The sequence below is a fragment of the Hypomesus transpacificus genome, chromosome 12, assembly GCF_021917145.1.
Source record: "Hypomesus transpacificus isolate Combined female chromosome 12, fHypTra1, whole genome shotgun sequence".
Lineage (NCBI taxonomy): Eukaryota > Metazoa > Chordata > Actinopteri > Osmeriformes > Osmeridae > Hypomesus > Hypomesus transpacificus.
In genome coordinates this window covers 3,311,453-3,332,044 of record NC_061071.1, presented here as the reverse complement: position 1 = coordinate 3,332,044, position 20,592 = coordinate 3,311,453, and the positions used below count along the sequence as shown (strand labels likewise).

The window sequence follows — 20,592 nt, the reverse complement described above, 5'->3', positions numbered from 1 at the left end:
ATGCAGTAGCGAAGACCTAGGGTCAGTTATTCAAATTATTACACAAGGGGTTTGTAACGCGCAATCAGTTGTTTTTTAAAAGATCATAGACTGCAAGCATAATGTTTTAAAGGGCGTATCTCGCTTTGAGGGGTATGGTGAAATGCTGCCCTCTTGTGATTTACAATACGCATACAAACTCTACAATAAAGTATTCTGTTCTCTGGGGTGAGTCTAATGATACACACACAATTCCAAATAAAACTCAGAAAGGCCTCACAATCTGACAGGGAAGCATTTCTTTACACAACATGTGCCGGATTCAACATCAACATTGAGGAACACTCACAAAGCAGGGTACAGGCAATGATCAGGATTCCCTAGAAAATATATATACACATAGTAGAAAAGTATTGTGCTGTTGTCACTCACATTCCTGTTTTCTTTTTAATAGTTTGATTTGAAATGGAGAGGTTTATCTTGCCCAAGGTTGGTCATGAGACAGCCAGGGAGGGAGCAGTGTTAAGTGGAAAGTGTATATGTGTGTGTGTGTGTTTGTGTGTGTGTGTGTGTGTGTGTGTGCGTGTGTGTGTGCGTGTGTGCGTGTGATGTCAAGGTGTTAGCCTGTCTCCATGATCTAAAACGCTACATCCTTACAATAACAAGACATAGTATCGATTAACAGAAACACGTTAGCACCCAGGTGTGTGTGTGTGTGTGCGTGTGTATGTGTGTGTGTGTGTATGAGTGTGTGTGTATGTGTGTGTGTAACAGAAAGTTTGGTGAAGTTACAGTAAGATAAGATAACAACCTGTATTGTTTAGGATAAAGGTAGCAAATACAGTAGCAAACACAGTAAATGTGGTGGATGTAGAAACACTGTACAAGTCTGACTGTTTCACAGTCATTATTTGGACTGATGGTGTTTCACCTGTTTTTGGGGTTGTGAGTTTTTTTTTTTTTTTGGAACAATAATGTTTTTTGTCTTTTTTTCAGTGTTCTGTACAGGCATTTAATAGCTCACAATAAACACAGGTAACCAGAGCCATTCTGTAGATGCTGAGTTTGATCATTAAGTAAAATAAACACAAGAACCATTTGGGCCTGTGTGGTGCATCCAAGTCAACATTAGACCAATCTCAATTTATTTGATGGAATGGTTTTATGTTATTTTATTTTATACCATGTTGAATTCAACGTCTGGAATTTAAACTAAAAATGATCATTGCAAGTTTAGTTACTGAATTGCAGGGAGGCACCATATCCAATGTTGAGCAAATACTCTCCCTACACATGACTCTGGTATTACCGCAATTCAATAACAAGTCCAGTCTAAACTCATGAAATCAACAGCCCTTCGTAATAGCATCAGTAAGAATTTGTTGGAATGTTCAACAAAAAAACATGCCTGTCAGTCTTCTTCTTTCAATCTCCTCCACCATCTAATCCAACCATGTCCTCTTAAATTATTTCTTTTGAATTGATGAGATTTGCAAAAAGTGCTGATTGATTCCAAGGTTTGAAGTCTGTGAGCACAGGGGAGTAATGGAGAGTAGTGAGGAGATAGGCTTCATCCCAGGTCATAGTGAGACAGAGTTCAGAGTCAGTCTCTCTGCTCGGTAAAGACAATACATGAGTGGTTGAGGTTTTATTTTCTCTCTCTCTCTCTTGTATCTCTCTCATTCTCTACCATGCACTCTCTCTTAATCCCTCCCATTCCTATTCTACCACTCCTTTCTTTCTTTCTCTGTAGCTCAGAGCTCAGTAGTGTTCTTCAGTGTGGGCGGGATCACAGAAGAACCGAGAGCTGCGTTTAGCTGTCCTGGCAGTGAAGGGGACGGTTTTCAGCACTGCAGCCAGAAAACAGCCAATTAGATCACAGCAAACAAACAGACCAGTAAAACGACAGCAAACAGCAGTGTGTGTATTTATCTGTGTGCACGCATAATGTCTGTGTGCGTATGTGTGTTTGTATGTCTGTGTGTGTGTGTTTGTATGTCTGTGTATGTATGTTCGTGTGTGTCTGTGTGTGTGCGTGTTTGTGTGTACCTGTGATGATGTCCTCTATGGCTCCGTCTTTGCCTTCATAAACATGTCGGCTGTCCTTCCCAGTCTGACGCTTCCTCAGCTCTGTGATCAGCTCCACCTGCTGACGTTTACCCTTGTGTGAGGGAGACTGTGTGTATGTGTGTGTGTGTGTGTGTGTGTGTGTGTGTGTGTGTGTGTGTGTGTGTGTGTGTGTGTGTGTGTGTGTGTGAGAGAGTGTAAGTGGGAGAGAAGCAGAAAGAGAAATAATCTTTTTTTTCTATTCCACTGTGAAGACACGGAATGTCACAGTGATGAGGCGGTCACCATGGCGACACACGGTGCAGGGCCGTTAGGCGTGTCTCTATGGTAACGGGCTGTACCTTGGGCTCCACCTCCTCGTGCTGATGCTCCTCTTGTTCCAGTTTCTCCAGCATCATTTGCTCCTGTCTTCTTTTCTGCTCATTCTCCTCATCGGCCAGCTGCACACACACACACGCACACGCACACACACACACACACACACACACACACACAGAGGAGTAAACAAAAACATAATGAGAGAGAAAGAAAGAGACAAAGAAAGAGAGCGGTAGAGAGAAAGTGAGAGAAAGAGAGAGACAGAGATAGGAGAGAGAGACATAGAGAGACAGAGAGATAGAGAGACAAACACAGAGAGAGAGAGAGAAAGAGAGAGAGAAAGAGAGAGAGAGTGTGTGAAACAGAGCGAGTAATAGACAGACAAGCACTGAGTTGTTCTTTTGAGTCATCTTTTTTTCTCTCTACAAATGGAAATGGAGCTTGCTAACACCCCCACGTCCACAGCACCCACGCGTCCTACTCACCCTGTAGGCCTTGATGAAACGCACAAACACAGGGAAGAACACGGAGGGGGGCATCGTCTTAGAACTCTCCCCGTAGAACTTGACGGCGTCATCAAACGCATCCTGAGACAAGAACACAGCCGTCAGACAAAAAAGAGATTGTAGTCGTCTGATAAGTGTGAAGGTGTGTGTGTCTTTGTGCGTGTGTGTGTGTGTGCCTTGCCTGCGCTATGCGTGCATCCTCCTGTATTTTCTGCAGGCGGGTCTCGTGCTTGCTGATGAAGTCTTTGAGCGTGGCGTTGTGGCCGTGCATGCTGTACTCCCTCCAGGTCAGCTCCATGCCTCGCTGCAGCTCCTTCACATCACACACCACATTCTCCAGAGATACTGCACAACACACACACACACACAATGTCAAATGATTTGGTTGGACTTGTGTGTTCTCGTGGTGTCTTGTCTACTCCTTGAATAACTGTTATTACATTCAGGGTTTCACAGGAACACACACACTCACCTGCGGCAGCCTTCTCCACATAGTGCAGTTCATTGTAGAAGAGAGCAACAGTAGGGTATTTCTCCCTCACTACATTAGCTATGTAGTGTAGCAGGGTCAGCTTCCTGTCAGTGGTCTTAGTCTCCAGTAGCTGGAGGAGGAATAAGCACGCACACAATTGCATGTCATACGTGTTTTCATAAGTATGAAGTGTTTGTGAAGCAGATGAGCTGTTTGCTGTGTGAAGGCAGCACAGTGTCTGGATGTCTCTTACCAGGTCTAAACTCTGCAGCTTGAACCCATACACAGCTCCTCTCTTGCTGCTGTTCATGTAGTTCCCCAGAGCCAGGATAATCTAATAACCACACACATGCACACACAGACACACACACAAAGGGTTATCTGGTACTATTATTAGACTTAAAAAGGCAATTCAAGGAGAGACAGAGAGAGAGAGAGAGAGAGAGAGAGAGAGAGAGAGAGAGAGAGAGAGAGAGAGAGAGAGAGAGAGAGAGAGAGAGAGAGAGACAGACAGACAGACAGACAGACAGACAGACAGACAGACAGACAGACAGACAGACAGACAGAGAGAGAGAGACAGAGAGAGAGAGAGAGACAGTGAGAGGCTTATTACTGAAAGACAGGTATCTCACACACCTCTAGAATCTTCTTGAGTTTCTGGGAAGACTTGATTGACACAGATGCAGCGATGATGGCATGGAGTTGCTGCCACCAGAAAATAGAAAGATAATCAATGACATCATCCTTATTATGTTGTGTGTGTGTCTCTGTGTGTTTCTTTGATAAGTGAAGGTCAAATGTAATTTGACCTGCAACTACACGAACAGTATGGCAGTGCAAAATATAGACATTGTATTAAAATCCAACCATCTAGTAAATGACACTGATGTCACACAGTGGCACATCAGTGTGTGTGTGCATGTGTGTGTGCATGTCTTACCGGGGTGAGCATCTGGATATTATCAGTGAAGTTGCCCATGAAGGTGATGATGGACATGCGCTGGGCCACCCTCTCGATGCGGCTGAACTGCATCATGAACCTGTCCTCGTCGCTCAGGGCCTCCAGGGGCTTTCTGTCCCTCTCGTACTGCCGTAGGACCTTCACCTCGCCCTCGGTGGGCAGGAAGCGCATCAGGCACTCCACAAAGTCCATCCGCACGGCGCGTAGGTCAAAGCTACGGTACAGAGCGGAGAACACACACAGATTAAGGAACACACAGACAGACAGACAGGGAGACAGATGCTGGGCTGTTGGGCCTTTCAGAACACTTTCAGAAATATAAATGGCGTGAGGAATGGGAGAGGGGCAGGGAGGGGGCCAGGACAGGACAAAGAGAAACAAGAGAGAGAAAGGTAGAAAGGGAGATGGAGGTTAAGAAAAAAGGAAGCAAGGCACTAAGTGGAGAAAGAGAGAGAAAGAGTCGCAGTATGAAGGATGAGTAGGATGTGGAGTTTGCTAAGGAGTCAGGTGGTTTGGGGTCCGGGGGGCTTACGTCACGATGGCCCTGCATATGAGCTCAGGCCCCTGGCCGGCCTTGCGGAGGGTGATGGCCAGGTTCTTGGCCCTGTTGGCCTCCAGGAGGGAGACTCTGCTGGGGCCTTTCTGAGGGGCCTTCTGCCTGCTCAGGGTAACATCCACCGCTGGGCCCTGGGCCTTGGTCTTGAACATCTCCTCAAACTCCTCCACGTTCAGCTCCTGTGGCACACATCTCCCGTTACAGTGTGTGCATGTGCATGCATGTATGTGTGTGTTTGTGTTTATGCACACTCAGTGACTGTGCATACCTGGAGGATTCTCTCGTCGTCAATGTCGTTGAAGACCGTTCCATTGATCTGACTGGGCTTTAGGGCTACCCAGTTGAATACTGGCATCCTGAACTTAGTCTGAATTGGTTTCTTAATCTTAACAGCTAGAGGGAAAGAGGGAGAGAAAGAGAGAGCATGACAATACTGTATGTCATTAATGATTATAATTTTCCACAAAGTAAGATCGTAATATGGAATGGAAATGTTCAAAGGGATTGCAAATGAGAGACACAGAGAGTAGGGAGTCACTGCATTTGAGAGAAGGATCCAACACAACAGGGGTCAGAAAAGGGTCAGACTGAGGATGACAATATCTTTCTAAAAGGGATAGTTCAGGGGCATTCATCCTAATCCAGACCACTGCAAACCCATATTAAAACTATTAAAACATTCACATCATGGTTCTTGCAGTATTTGTCTTACCGAACATGCCGGACATCGCCATTTACCAGGACCAGTTACATTTAGACAAGGTCAATTCTCTTATCTGGATTTAGAAACTTGATTGACTTGGAAATGAAACTGGTCCAAAATCATGATTTTTACAGAGGTAAACGGTGAGTTAAAACAATCCGGATTGAAAATAACTCTGTATCAGGGTATCTCAGTCTACCCCTGGTGACTAGGAGTTGTACATTTACAACACTATGAAAGAACAGTGTGTGTGTATTTGGGTTTGTGTGTGCGTGTGTGTATCAGGAGGAAAGAGAGAGAGCATTAAGAGGAAACCTACAGAACAGCTTCAGAGGGCCCTCTGAGAGCAGAAGAAGAAGAGGGAGAGAACCGAGACAGAACATTAGAGAAGGTTACAGTATGGTATACCGAGAAGAGAAGCCAGGCAAAAGCAGGAAACTGAAGGAAATTGAAGCAAAAACATGAGATATTGAATGAGGTGTGTACATATTAACACAATCTACCAAGGGTTAGGTAGTACTCTAAGACGCTGAGACAAAGTAGTCATCTTCCTGAAAACACATGCAGGCACACACACACACAAGCCTTACCTGCCAAGCCAGAGTTGAAAATGACAGTGGGTGATCCTCCACATCCAGGGAGAGGGGGGGCCACGGGGGGAGGAGGGGGGGGCAGGGGCCCGGAACACGTGGTCTCCATGGAGCGGCAGGGAGGGGGAGGAGGAGGGGGCGGGGGAGGAGGAGCAGGCGGGGGAGGGGCGGGATAGGGTCCATTCGACACTGGGGGGAAGAGTTTAGAAGGGGAAAAAGAGGAACTTGTCAATTAATTTGGATTTTAATTCTTGGAACACCAAGTTAAAATATTAACAGTGTTTTATTGTTCGTTCATTGTTGTTAGCTTCTTTACGTTCTCACAGCAACAACAAGCACTCTGATAGGCTAGTGAGTAAAAATACTCACTCATTCCCAACATCTCTGGCATTGGTGGAGGGGGCGGGGGCGGGGGAGGGGCCGGCATCCCCATCCCGGGGCCAATAGTGTTATAAGCCATGGACTCTGGGCTGGGGGAGAGGGCGGTGCCTAGGGGGGGTGAGGGTGAGGGTATGTCTGACACCCCACCGTCCCCCTCACCCCTCAGGGGGTGCACCCCGCCTCCTGCCTGTCCCTCTTTGGCGCCCCCTCCCTCCTGCACCTGGCGTTCCAGTCTGCTCTGCCGGCGGATGGTCTGGTCCTTCTCCTTCACAATCCTTCTCAGAGTGTGGACCTGGGTGTTGGCGCTAGCATACACATCCTGCACGACACCAGCACAGTCAGCACAGTCAGCACAGACAATATCTGTGGTCCACCTTTAGCACACGGTTAGCTGTTTGTTAGTTGCATTAACACCCAAGCACTCAAAAAACCTGACACTCGCTCATCCAGGCCTCCCTTTAGCACAGTTAGCTTAGTGAATTTGTGTAGCATTAACCTATTTAAATGGTACAGTGGATCGATTGTAAAATGACCTCATTGCATGTATAGAAGGTGGATCTAACGGACTAACAGTTAGTCAATTATGAATCAATGAATCAACAAATGAACTAACTGACCCTTATGCTGTCCAGATCTTTGTTGGTCTGCATCAGCTGTTTCTCCAGCTCTACTATCTTGGCCATGGCCTCGTTCTCTGTGTCCAGGAGCCGCTCAGACATCTGCAGAGAAACACACAGGAAGCATCGTTGACATACTTCACAGTAACAACATTTGACAAAAAAACAGGAATCATTAGTGTATGTGTTCCAAGGTATTGGCGTATGAGTGTGTTTGTGTGTGTGTGTATATCTTTGAGTGCCTGTGTCAGTGCCTTTGTGGGTGTATGTGTCTGCATATCCGTGTGTGTTTCTGTGTGTATGCTTAAATATGTGTGTGCGGACCCATGTATTCAAGTGTGTGTGTTCTCTCCTCACATGGGTCATGCTCTCCTCCAGCTCCTCCACCCTCTCCAGGGCAGCCGTCTTGGTCTCTGCGTCCTCCAGCAGGGTCCCCACGTCGAACACGTTGTCCAGGTAGGCCTGGATCTGCACCTGCAGACGGTCGCTCTCCGTGTGCTTCAGCCTCTACAGGGACGCATGCAGCGCAGCAGGGTTACGGCTGGATAGCACTTCATCTAAAACACAACTTGACCCTTCCTAGTTTGTAACAGAGAGAGAAAGAGAGAGAGAGGGTGTGTGTGTGTATGTTCTAACCTCAAGGTACTCATCCAGGCAGAGTTTGGTGAAGTCGTACTGCAGATGGACTCGGAAGTTCATGTCCTCCACTGAGTGGACCACAATGTTGATGAACTGCATACAAGCCACCTGTACACACACAGCCCATCCAAACACACACAAACACACAAAAAACAATTAATAGTTAATCTGGGTCAGAACACAACATATTTTTCAGTATATAAAATCTGGCATTGAACAGATAAGATGTAGTTGTACAGATTCACATTGCAGCAAACCAAACTAGATATTCCCAAAATGTGTGTGTTATACCATGAAGTCAATGTTGTCGTCCTCATTCTTGAAATGCTCCATCAGCTTCTCAAAGCGCATTGTCTCAGAACACACCTGGGTACAGAGAGAGAGAGAGAGAGAGAGAGAGAGAGAGAGAGAGAGAGAGAGAGAGAGAGAGGGAGGGAGGGAGAGAGAGAGAGAGAGAGAGAGAGAGAGAGAGAGAGAGAGAGAGAGAGAGAGAGAGAGAGAGAGAGAGAGAGAGAGAGAGAGAGAGAGAGAGAGAAAGAAAGAGAGAGATGGGCATATAGGACAGAGAAAAAAGAGAATGAGATAGAGAGATAGACTTTCTCTTGGGATTGCAGTGACATAATTAACATTTCATAGCTGTACTTAATGTGCAGTGAAAACTAAATATTTTACTTGGTCAATAAAAATGAATGATGTTCCTTATTCTGTTAACTTCTACTCTGTGTCTGTGCATCACAGAGACAGATAGACAGGCAGGCAGATAGATTCATTGTTACAGCAGCACTGAACAGCAATATTGCAGCATTAAATCAAAATGTTCCAGTAATTTGGTAAGCACACTGGCTCCTACCGTTTTGAAGTGATCAAAGGCAGCCAGGATAATCTCATGACCCCCCCCCTGACCAGACACACAGCAGCAAGCAGCTCCAACACCAGAGCCTTGGTCCTGAGGGGGGGGGCAGGAGGGGGGGGTTACAGATTCATTCAGATCATTAAGTGGCACGTTCTAGAGTGAGAATGGACAACACTTGGGGCTGTGCTTTGTTGTACTCACCTGGGGTTCCTGTTATTGAGGCTCAGGGCTATCTCATTCACAGCATGAGGATGGGACATGACCATGTTGAAGCCATACTGCACAGAAAGGAAGGGGGAGGGAGAGGGGAGTGAGAAAGAAGAGAGAGAGAGAGAGAGAGAGAGAGAGAGAGAGAGAGAGAGAGAGAGAGAGAGAGAGAGAGAGAGAGAGAGAGAGAGAGAGAGAGAGAGAAGCGAGAAAGAGAAAAGGTGAGAGGGTCATTCCGGAAAATACGCCCCAGCCCCACCACTCTTCCACGCACACATCCTTCCCCCGTGTGTTGTGAAAACTGCCCTGCAAACAGCCTACTGCTACTGTTAGGGAGAAGATTATTTGAACTTAAGTTATCTTTCAGGGTTAGGTTTGAAAAAAGTAGAGCTGGATTCATCCATCTAATTGAACATTATTCTACAAGGATATAACAGTGGAAAGCTGTCGTGCAGTTTAGTCTCTCTGTTAGGACATTTGGGACCTGAAAGAGGGCCTCCTACCTGGTAGTTCATGATGGCACGCAGACACATCACACACACGTGGACGTCGTCCTTCTTACACACCAGACGGGAGTTCTTCAGCGTCTTCCGGCTGGGTAGTGTGTTGGACCTGGACACCAACGTAGAACTAACAGCAGGGTTTGAATCATTACCACTAGCAGGGTTTGAATCATTAACACCAGCACGTTCACCATTTCCCTCACAACTCCTCGGCATACTGTATATGCTACTTGGATGTTTGCGTTGCGTGGACTGTGAGTGTGTGTGTGTCTGAGATCTATTGTGTGTGTGTTACCTTATGGAGTGGCGAGAAGCGCGTGGTACATTGTTGCCACTGGAGGGTGAAGGCAGGTTGCTGTCGCCATGGAGATCCTCTATAGAACGACTCCAGGGAGAATCTACTGAGGACTCAGTACTGGGCTCCGATACCTCCCCATCGAACCTACACACATACACATACACACACACACACACACAAGTCAAAACCATCACAGAGATTCAACGCAAATACGTTTGACAAACATACACCACATAGTCCTCCGTGCAAAGGTCAACACATACACACACCTGTACAAACACACACATAGAGACAGACAGATCAAAACCAAATCAGTCTTACGTGACGGCGTACTGAGCAAAGGACAGATACTCCACAAGGACGTCCAGACCCTGGTTCTCCTCATTTAGAAACTCCCTCACCCACCTGTAGGCAGGAGACAGCCGTTTAACATCACACACACGCACACACACTCTCCAGCACACCATCCCACACTCACCCGATGTGGTTTGTCCGTAGTGAGATCTCCAGCTCTCGGAGCACTTGAGTGGACTCCTGCACTCTCCTCCTGAATTTCTGAAGGGAAACATAAAGAAGTGAGCCTTCATCATCTTCAAGGCGCAATGTTTATACAGCGTATCAGCCAAGTTAATCATCTCATCTTCCAGGCTTGAGAGACTGTCACCATGGTTATTACAGCTTTAGTACATAGAGCCAGAAGCCCGACAAGTGAGGGTGGGTAACCGAGGAAACAGAGTGGCGGCCCACCTTGCGCGTGACTGCGGGGTCGAGGAACCCTCGCAGCTTCTGGATATATGTGTGAGGGGGGTTCTTCACCTGAAACCTCTCCTGCAACACACACACACACACACAAAGTTATAAACACAAACCGTCAACAACACACGCTGTCAACAACGCCTTTACAGATGTTAAACACCCCCTTTCCCAAGCGTCCAACACAGGTCCCAGACCATGTCCTAGTGTGCAAAGGCTATAACAGTAGGAGCATACCCCATTGATGAAACTTCCTTTTGCTAGTGCACGCACAAACATGCATATACACACACAAACACACACACACGTCTTAGTTTCTGGTTTGACATACTTCCCCCCCCCCCCCCTTCCTGTCTCACCTGATCACATATCAACTCCCATTTCTTCTCGTTGTCGTAGCAACGCAGCAGACGCACCTTGTCTGGAGGTAGGTTCATCGAATTCTGAGAGAGGGGGGAGAAAATGGAGAGAGACAGCAGGGAGCGAAGAAAAGGAAAGAGAAAAAGGGATGAGAGAGAAAAAAGGAAAACAAATAGGACATTCTTGCTGACACACACACACCGTTTCTTCTCAGTAGATATTCCATCTCTACTGAAGACAAACATTCGCTCATCAGCGGGGAGATACAAGCATGTGAGAGTAGTGAATAAAACATGAGTGTGCACGTGCATATGAAAGAACCTCACTGATACTCACACAAACACACAACACACGAACACATTAAATTAAATATGGCAGTGTTTCATTGGACGACACCGCAAGTTCAGTATATGAAGGATATTCAAAACAACGCTGATCGATTTAAACCAGTCAGCCATAATGGATCAGCGTAAACACCAACACACACACACACATTTTCAGTACCCTGCCAGAAGTGTTGTGCTTTGTCAGAACGAGCCAACCAAAAGCATAGATCAGTGAGCAGTTAGTGAGTGAGCATGAGGGAGTGGGCATGTGGCGTGTGTGTGTGTGTATGGGCGTGTGCATGGATGTCTGTGTGTATGGGTGTTTGTGTGTGTGTGTGTGTGTGTGTGTGTGTGGGCGTGCGTGCGGGCGTGTGTGTGTGTGTTACATACCAATGCGATGGAGAACCTTTCCTCCAACTCTGCAGGGTCTGGCATGGGCAGTTTGACCGGGGCACTCCTCGCCCGGATCACTGCCAACTGGGACTCCATACTCTCTGCGTTACCCATGGTTCATACACACACACTCCTTCAACTCTCTTTCACACACGTTGTCAACCAAGTATTGCACACATGCACTCAAACACACCCCTGAAAGTCAGCTCATAGACCCTGACTGGCAACAGCCCACCTTGTATTCAAACACACCCTTAGCACTGATTCACAGACAGTACACACCCCTCGCTGTGAAATCACAATAACATGAACAACAGGCTCAATATTTCTATAGCCTATAATCAGTGCCTCCCAGTGAAGACTGTTCGGTTCCTCCCCGAGACAGCCAGACCTTCAGTCAGACAGAGGGCGGTGCGAGATCAGAGATGCGGTAAACCGGAGGCGCGTGTCTACCGGGGGGCCATGTCTATCCTCCATCCGTTCATCCTTTCCTATTGTCCCCCTTTCTTCTCATCTCCGCCGTCAGCATGGCGTTTCGCAGCATTTACCGATTCCCCAGCTGAGGCAGACGTCCTCCTCTCTTAGCCTATATTTGCATCATGTTCCCGGTCTCGGTGTATCCTCAGTAACGGGCATGATGATGGAAATCACGAAGGAACCGGGCACGATGTGTGATAGCGAGAAGGCTACTTAATCCGCCTCCCTCCACCACAGGCGACAAAAGCGAGAGTTCAGCCTCCAAGCACGCTCTTGCTCCCCCCACTTCGAAACCCCCTCTCTACCCAACACACAATGAGCCTTCTGCCGCTCCGCTCTCCTCGCCTCCCCCCTGCAGCGAATAGCCCACAGTCGTCAGCAAGAAGAGATGGGAGGGGGAGGTGGGGGTGAAAGCAGTCTATAGACACCGATCTCCGCTCAGTTCAACAGTATTAGTCTATACCGGTGGAGGTGGGGTATGTTCGTTCGGAAAGCTGATTCAGGGTCTGCACGTAAGGTTCAACCTCAACCCGGCGATGCTTTGTTTTGTTGCGATGCATCCTGGATATTCGAGTCTTAAACCATTAGCTGTAAATGATGTGCTTTGTCTTTGAATGTCGTATTCTGGGACGTTCTGTTGTAATATCGGCTGGCATCGGTGATATACAGGGCAGGATAGTCTATGCTTAGAATGGTCCAGGCCTTGTTGGGGACACTTGGAACCTTTAAGGACCAGAGAAGCCTATGCTGTGTTACAAGAAATTGGCAATAATAAAGACAAATAAACATTTGAAACCACATTTTAACCAAACAAACAAACAAACAGTCTTTATTTATACATTTGTAAATACTGTATACACTCATGTTATGGCAAACAATATTTAGTGAAACTATTTAGGCTACATATTGTCTGCAAAGGCAATATATTACACCAATGTGTAAGGCCCACATAATCTCCACCATGTCTGAATGGATGTCTTCACGAGGGATGTGCGTCAGAGAATCATGACCGAATCAAGAAGTCAATACAAACATGAATTTACCGGCAGCGGTATCATACTCATCATCCACGCATGTGTCTATAAGCCGCCTTTGTCCCCGTTTCTGCCTGATGTGTGGACAGATGGGACATTCTCAACCACCAATGTGCGCCTGGCCTCTAGTGGACAACACGTGTAAATGACACCTCGGTATTTACAGCCAGAGCCCATGTTGTTTTACATTGTCTCTCACTTTTATAAGCAGGTATACCATCATTATTGTAGGCCTACATGTTCATTTTATACCTATTTTACTTTAACCGTCGATGTGCATGTAGGTCACGGGCGCTGTCAGAGAACGAGGCTTTCCTTGATACCATTCATCTTGCCGGATTTCAGGTTTCAGGATTATGCGATTACTCTAATATTTTGGGAAACAAAAGCCAACCCGTAATTAATCCGAGTCTAACTGGAGTATGGCCAAGGGGCCTCCGTGCATTGAAAATGCAATAGTACACTCTCTCCACTGGAGAGCAGCATACTCCTAAACAAACCAGACCTGTACGGCAGGTGCTCAAGAGGTGTGAAAAAGGGGGAGAGAATAATCGTAGGTAATGCTCAATCCCTCCTCTCTTTGTTCCTGCTTTAAGGACACGCGGATCTTTAAGTGGCTTTAGAGGTGCCAAATGTGAGTCCCATCTCTGTCCATCGTCACATCCTTGATCTAAATATTACATATCCTTTATGTCATAAGTGTGTATGTGTTTGAGGGAGACTAGTTTACCAAGGAGGATAGAAACTCCTCCGCTCACAATTTATCGCTTTCCTCTATTCCACCATGGAAATTCTCTCGTGAGAAAACAACCCCGGTGACACTACAGAAGAGGGTCAAAAATCATTGGTAATGGAAGCTGTCCATCAGGAACACTGAGTATGTGCTGATAGGTCGCTTGTTGCAGCACCCCTTTCTGAATTTAGACCCGCAGCATCTCTCACGCCCACAGTAGCCTAACCATTCCATCAGCCGCGTGCGTCTGCGCGCACCGGGCTGCGACAGAAGGAGTGGCTGAGTGTCTGAGTAGGGGAGAGAGAGCGAGTGAGAGGGAGCGAGAGAGAGGCAAAGAGAAAGAGTTATTGGAGGAATTTTCACGCGCTCACACACACGCGCATCCTTCCCACGGTCAATGGATCTGAGTGCGTGACGCTCTGAAACACCAGCACAGGACCAAACCAGGGATTTTGGAGTGCCGCCGGTGTGTTCTGGGTCGAGCGCTGCAGTCATGGGCACGATTCTGTCGCTGTCGCCGAGCTCGCGGAAGGGGGGTGTATGTGTTGATGAAAAATTGGACCTTGCGACCGGCGGTAAACCTGAGAAAAGCTTAAAGAAACGTCACTCCGTGCTGCTCCACGCGCTGACATGGAAGCGGTTGGTCGCTACCTCCGCAAAAAAGAAAAGCGCAAAAAAGGTGAATCCGAACCCCCCAACGAGCCAGGCCCGACCGGACCCGTTGGTAGATCAGCTCAACACTGACAACCTTAAGAAATCCATAACAAAAGGGATAAATGACCATAAACCTGGGCCAAAGCAAGGACCCATCGCCGTCCCTGTGCCCACCGTTCCAGACCAAAACCGTCGTCAAACACAGAACGGTCGGCCTCTACTCTCTCCTCGGCGGGTGGTGGTACAGGTAGGTGGTGTGTGTGTGTGTATGCTTGTTTGCGTGGATGTGATTTGATTTAATGTCCAGTGTTTCTAATGACTTCCCCTCCATCCTCCAGGCTTCCACAGGAGAGCTCCTCCGCTGCCTCTCAGACTTCATGTGCCGCCGCTGCTTTAAACTCAAAGAGCTTTCCCCGAACGAGATCATCCTGTGGTTCAGAAACGTGGACCGAGCTCTGCTTGTCCAGGGCTGGCAGGACCAGGGCTTTATCTCCCCAGCAAACCTGGTCTTTGTGTATCTGCTGTGCCGGGAGGCCGTAGAGGAAGACACGGCTTCGGAATATGAGCTCCAGGCCACCTTTCTCACCTGCTTGTACCTGGCATACTCCTACATGGGTAACGAGATTTCCTACCCCCTCAAGCCATTCTTGGTGGAGTCCAGTCGCGAAGCGTTTTGGGATCGAGCCCTGGGGCTTATCGATAAGATGAGTGGGCCGATGCTTCGCATCAACGCCGACCCGCACTACTTCACCGAGGTGTTCCAAGATCTGAAGAACGAGGGAGGATCTAGGGAGAGGGAGAAGGAGAAGGAGAAGGAAAAGGAGGGTGAAGGGAGACGTATTACAGACCTGGATCGTTAGAAAGGAGCAAGAGTAAATAAATCATTAAGCTTATATTGGGACAAAAGTTTACGGGCGCAGACACCAATCCTGCTGGTTGATAAAGCGGGACTGAATGTAAACCCAGTTGGTAGACCGCGGTCAGAGGCGCGAGGTGTTTATATCACAGACCGGGCCCGGTGGAAATAAGAGGCCTGCAGGCCTCTCACCGGTTGGACCCTTGCCTCGCCTCTTTAAAGACATGTCATTATTTATGTAAATCCAATCTTTGGGAATCTGACACTGAAGACAGGGTCTGGGAGAAAGGGATAGTATAATTTACTGCATGCTGTATAAAAAAGAGTATTCTGATTGTACCTTTTATGTGGTTTTCGGGAAACTGTAGACTGTGTGTGGTCCAGGCGGTAGGCTATGAGTTTCAGTGATAGCTTATGTGCGTTCATGTTTTGGGGTAATACATTTCTATATGTCATTCGGAGCTGGATATAGGAGAGGAGAACTCTCCATGGTCCTGAATCCGATGTTTCTCCTCAGAACTTTGAATGTATGGTACTTTTACCAACAAATGGACGGACTTAACCGTCAATATGTGCCAACTGTTGCTATGATAAAACGTTATGTTTTATATGGTACTCTCAAAAATTATAAATCGTAACAAATGACTGTGTTTGCGTCCCGGCACTGTTTTGGGGAATTAACATTCTGACATATGCAGGGTAGATGTCGTGAACGACATCCATAGAAGTCTTTGCCATGACATTGTAACATCAAACAAGCAGTCTTATGTCGAGTAGAAAAAAAGCCTCCTCCAAATGGTTGCGTTTGATTGGGCACATGGACAGAGCAAGACTGAGCAAGACACCCACTGCAACAGGCAATCTGACTCATGTTCCCATACACGGCGAGTATGCAAGACCTGTTCAGTCATAAAAACGGCAGACCGCATCTCTTGTGAAGGTTGACTAAATAAGCCTAGTTGATCTTGATTACGCAAGTCTAATCTGCTTCTCAGTCATGCAGCTGTTTAACACCGTAACCTATGAATGCTGCAATCCACACTAGCAGCCTATAACCTGTACCGAATTGGTTCGATAAATGTAAGGTCAAATTCAGAGGGGCAGTCAACCTCGCATATAGGTATTACGTATTCAACTGTGATGGCTTTTTCAGTGCGAAAAAAACGCGCATCCACTGCAAGGGCGCGCGATTCATTACAGAACAGGGGCGCGCGTTCCCTGCGTGGTCGCTGGCCATGGTGCTGTATCCGTGCAGCCTCGCTGCAGGTGCTCCACAAAGCTAAATGCACAAAGCCATAGTCCATGGGTGACATTAAATGAATCGCCTATTGACCACTATCTAATTATAGTCATATTTATCCGGTGTCGGTGGTGGTCTTCATCATCATCATCATCATCAGTGAACAAAGTCTCCAACAACACCTGCCATTTCTTATAGGCAATGTCACCTGTGATCAGTGTGTATGTGTGTGTGTGTGCGTGTGTGTGTGTGCGATGTCTCGCTGTCCATTCTGATATGACTCATGCAGCTGGAGCGCAGAGAACCCCTGAATTTGTGAATAAAGCAACAAAGGCCACGTGGTATGTCTGTCTGCTACTGATTGGCTGAGATTTGCTGCAGTCTGGTAGAAATGCCACTGTGAAAACGGAGGAAGATAAAAGGGGCACTGCGGAAGCGCGCACAGGAGCTGTTGGAATTCAGTTGAATATCTTGAGTGAATAGGTCTAACGCTAGACGTATATTACAGACGTAAAAAAGATTAGGATATGTGTGTGTATATGTTTAAATCGATTATTGGTATAATTTAAATTGCCAAAAAAAATTCTGCAGTCTGTGGAAAAGGAATCCCTGACATTTACAATACGTCATTTAGCAGACGCGTTTATCCAGAGCGACTTACAGTAAGTACAGAGACATTTCCCAAGGCAAGTAGAGTGAAGTGCACAGACACACAACGTCATTTTTGCACGTCCGGAAATTGAACCGGCAACCTTCTGGTTACTAGCCCGATTCCCTAACCACTCAGCCACCTGACCCTACACCTGTCAATCACCAAAGGTCATTGCCAGATCATTTAGCATACTCATACTGCTGCACACTGCAGCTGTGATAATATGTTCTGATCTCTGGGTGCGGACCTGTCCGTTTCCAAGGCAACCTAACCAAGACAGCTGTAGAGGAGAGAGACAGAGGGCAGTCAGGATTCAAGGTAAAGGTTATTTAGATGTTAACATTTTAAAATAGGTTTACAGTCAACTTGTCAAGCCTATAGGATGAAGGGTTTCTCTCCAACTAGAATCAAGCAGTAGCCTAACTAGCGTGGAGTCAATTCAGTCACATGCGTTGGCGTTTGTTAGGCTACAATAAAAATGATTATGCAACTGTGCTTGACTCATCGTGCACCTAGGAAGGCTATGCATGGTTTCCATGGAGACTTCACCGGATGCGGAGGGAAGGTAAGAGTGAGAGAATGGAGAGGTGGAGGGAAGAGAAAAGCATAGGGGGGCGGCAGAACAACAATGAGAATATCCATTCTCAAATATTAGCTTGATAGTGCCCTCACAAACAAAATGTTTGACTTAGTTTAAACAGTTTCAGGTAAATTCATTCTACAGGCTATTGACCATACCAGGACAGCATTTTCGAGTTGTCAGCTTTTCGGTGGCTATGAGAGGGGTCACACCCCCCAAAAGGTCAAGTAGCCTAAGTGTGCACAAAGCTTGGCCTTCAACGCAGAGCCACCTGTTACAGTTGTCAAGGAGGCTTGGACTTGCAGAGGCTCTGATTTGCAGAGGTGTTGAGATGAACATGAAATAATATACACCTCCATCTGGTGGTACAATATGGAAAGGCATTGTGTGAAGGATAAAGACACAGCGAGAGAGGAGGAAGAGACAGCGATGCAAAAAGAAAGAAGGAAGGAGAGAAAGAGGCCCCAATCAGTTTGAATGCCTGCAATTCAATTAGGCTGAAAGTCGAAGCAATTCATTTGAATAGCTTTGTAGCCTACAGTTGGTATTTGTTAGAAATACCGATCACCAATCACTAATGTGTAATGAATGCCCACAGAGACTGGAATGGCTGGATCCCAGCGCAGAGCGCAGGGGTTTTTGTTGGAACAAAAAGGGACACACCATGTTCAAAATATAGGACAGAAGTTTTCCAAACGAGACAATACTTGCAAACTGCTTAGTAGGTTTGGTATGGTGGCAAACAGCAAACAATATTTAACAAAGGGCAGGGTGTGAATGAACGGGTTAAGTAATGGCAGTAAGAGGCAGAGGGAAAACAGGTGAGTTGAATCAGCAATTAGTACTCAGGGGACTGGGATATACTGGGAGGGGTGCGTTTCCCAGCCTTGTGGGAAGGTTGCAGAGGAGGTTGCAGAGGAGACCTTACATAAAGCCAGCTTGTGCAGCTGGCAATTGTGCCTTAACCTTTGGCTTAACGTTTTATAAAATAAGTGTAGGAATCATGCTTCAAATCTGATCTGTTCTCAGTGCGGTGCTGTTGGCAGGAAGTGAGTGTCCTGACTATTATTGTGAGTGTTCTTTAGTAATGACATGGAAATCACCTGATCCACATGTCCGCAGTTACCAGGCAACCCCATGTTAACTGATGCCTGGAAACTAATCTTCCCAAAGAGCAAATGTGAAAAAAGGGCAACCCCCCCCCCAACACACACATACACAAGCTACGTGTTGAGAAAGGAAAGAGAAAGAGAGATGAAGGGTAATGCCTCTTATGCATGCTTCAGTTTTTCCAGTACAATCACTCTCAATCTTACAACACTTATTTTCTAAGCGCTTGGCCAACTGTATTCAACTAGGCCTATACTGTTCATGCTCTTTAAAGTTATTTTGAGTTGTGAGTCAAAATACACTATACTTTATTGATGCATGTTCATGTTTTGTGTAAAAAGTTCTTGCAAAGTAAAGACTAGTAGCCTACATGTTTTCACGGTCTGTTTGTAAAGCTTGGTTTAGTTCTAAGACTTGAAAAAGGAGGTTTAAAGGTCTGAATCAATCAATTCTATAAGCATTTAGCCGATGTGTGGAAGTAGAAGCAGTCAAATTAGACCCTGACAACGGAAAACTATATTAGTTGATAGGAAGACGTCACGCCTGTTGATATATGGTCCATCTGCACGGCTCTCCGCTGAGTTCGCACGCACAAGCCGTTAATGTTTAACCAAGAACTCAATCTGAGGGTAACGCCGTGCCATTATCATTTCACCGCGGGGCTCGGGTCCCCATGGTAACATAGACCCCAGACTCCGTCCATCTGTCTGAGTAAGAGTAATGTAAATATTTGGCCTAAGCTTTTTTATATGATCAGGATGATCATCAATCCTACTTGTTCTCAGAGCCTTTGCGGTCAAGCGAAATCAACTAAATATCTTGAATTATATAGAAAAAATATAATAGGTTGGTTTTCTTATTAATTTTATGTTAGATGACAGAGGTGGAGGTCAACAATATTTCAGTTTGGCTACACCACATACCAATTATTACGCTAATCCTCAGGTTTTGTCCATGAGCCTGCACGATGTCACCCTGAACCTGCTTAACGCGAGCCGAACGAACAAAACTTTAGCTTCATCAGGTATTGTTCGCTTTGCTCAGCGTAAAACAAATGCAGTAATAGGCTTACAAGCAAATTAGATGCAGGCTGTTGTTGAGCTGTCACTTGGCTCCAAAGGAAGACGATGCATTCAACAAGATGCTGTGAAAATAAAGGTTATGACCGTAAGTCACAAACAGGCATGTTTCTTACACAGGCCTCTTCAACATGGAAGTTTAAACGACCCAAAATATTACCTGTGGTGAAAGTTACATCAGAAAGTGGTGCGTTGTGACCAGTGGACCAGTCATCATGTTGGAGACCTCAGCGTGGGCTACTCTGACACCGTTCATGGACCAATACCCTGGCTTTATAGGCGGAGTAACATTTGGGAACTTGGGTTTCAGAAGAGGCGGAGGGAGCTGGTACAGGGCTTGTAAGGAAAGTTTCTCCGACTGTTCTTGTAACTGTGTCATGTAACGTTTCCCATAAATAGTATAACTCAACATATATACATCTTTATCTGATGCTGAAAGTAAAATGAGACGCTATGCAGTTATTCATTTACAGTGAAAAAGAAGGATTGTGTCCTGACAGTTTATGTAGTATTTGATTTCATATGGCGCCTCCCTATGGTGATCCCAGTTTACTTACAGGTAAAGCTAGCTGATGCCAAAATACGGTAGCCTGTATAGGCTAGTCTTGATTCAATTTGTTTCAAGAAAAGAACAGTTATTAATTTACAGAACAGTATTGACTACTCTGTACTGTAATTTAATAATCTTAATTACA

At 46.3% G+C, this 20,592-nt stretch overlaps 2 protein-coding genes across 2 annotated transcripts; one reads left to right on the top strand and one right to left on the bottom strand.

Moving 5' to 3' along the window:
* Positions 1–556: 556 nt before the first annotated feature.
* fmnl2b (formin-like 2b) lies at positions 557–12,251 on the bottom strand. Its single transcript, XM_047031019.1, is given in 27 exon segments — positions 557–1,829; positions 2,029–2,155; positions 2,388–2,486; positions 2,850–2,951; positions 3,052–3,215; positions 3,343–3,472; positions 3,596–3,676; positions 3,979–4,047; positions 4,283–4,517; positions 4,836–5,038; positions 5,128–5,252; positions 6,153–6,341; positions 6,522–6,852; positions 7,151–7,252; positions 7,508–7,657; positions 7,787–7,897; positions 8,081–8,155; positions 8,640–8,684; positions 8,687–8,735; positions 8,844–8,920; positions 9,353–9,479; positions 9,648–9,794; positions 9,972–10,055; positions 10,129–10,205; positions 10,398–10,478; positions 10,763–10,846; positions 11,480–12,251. Coding segments are annotated over 27 exon segments (3,270 nt in total). The 5' UTR covers positions 11,597–12,251; the 3' UTR covers positions 557–1,740.
* A 1,708-nt stretch (positions 12,252–13,959) lies between these two features.
* On the top strand, positions 13,960–15,939 carry cdk5r2a (cyclin-dependent kinase 5, regulatory subunit 2a (p39)). The gene is made up of 2 exons (XM_047031206.1): positions 13,960–14,627; positions 14,719–15,939. Exons 1-2 carry the CDS (start codon positions 14,220–14,222, stop codon positions 15,238–15,240), a joined length of 930 nt encoding a protein of 309 aa, XP_046887162.1. The 5' UTR covers positions 13,960–14,219; the 3' UTR covers positions 15,241–15,939.
* Positions 15,940–20,592: the final 4,653 nt, after the last annotated feature.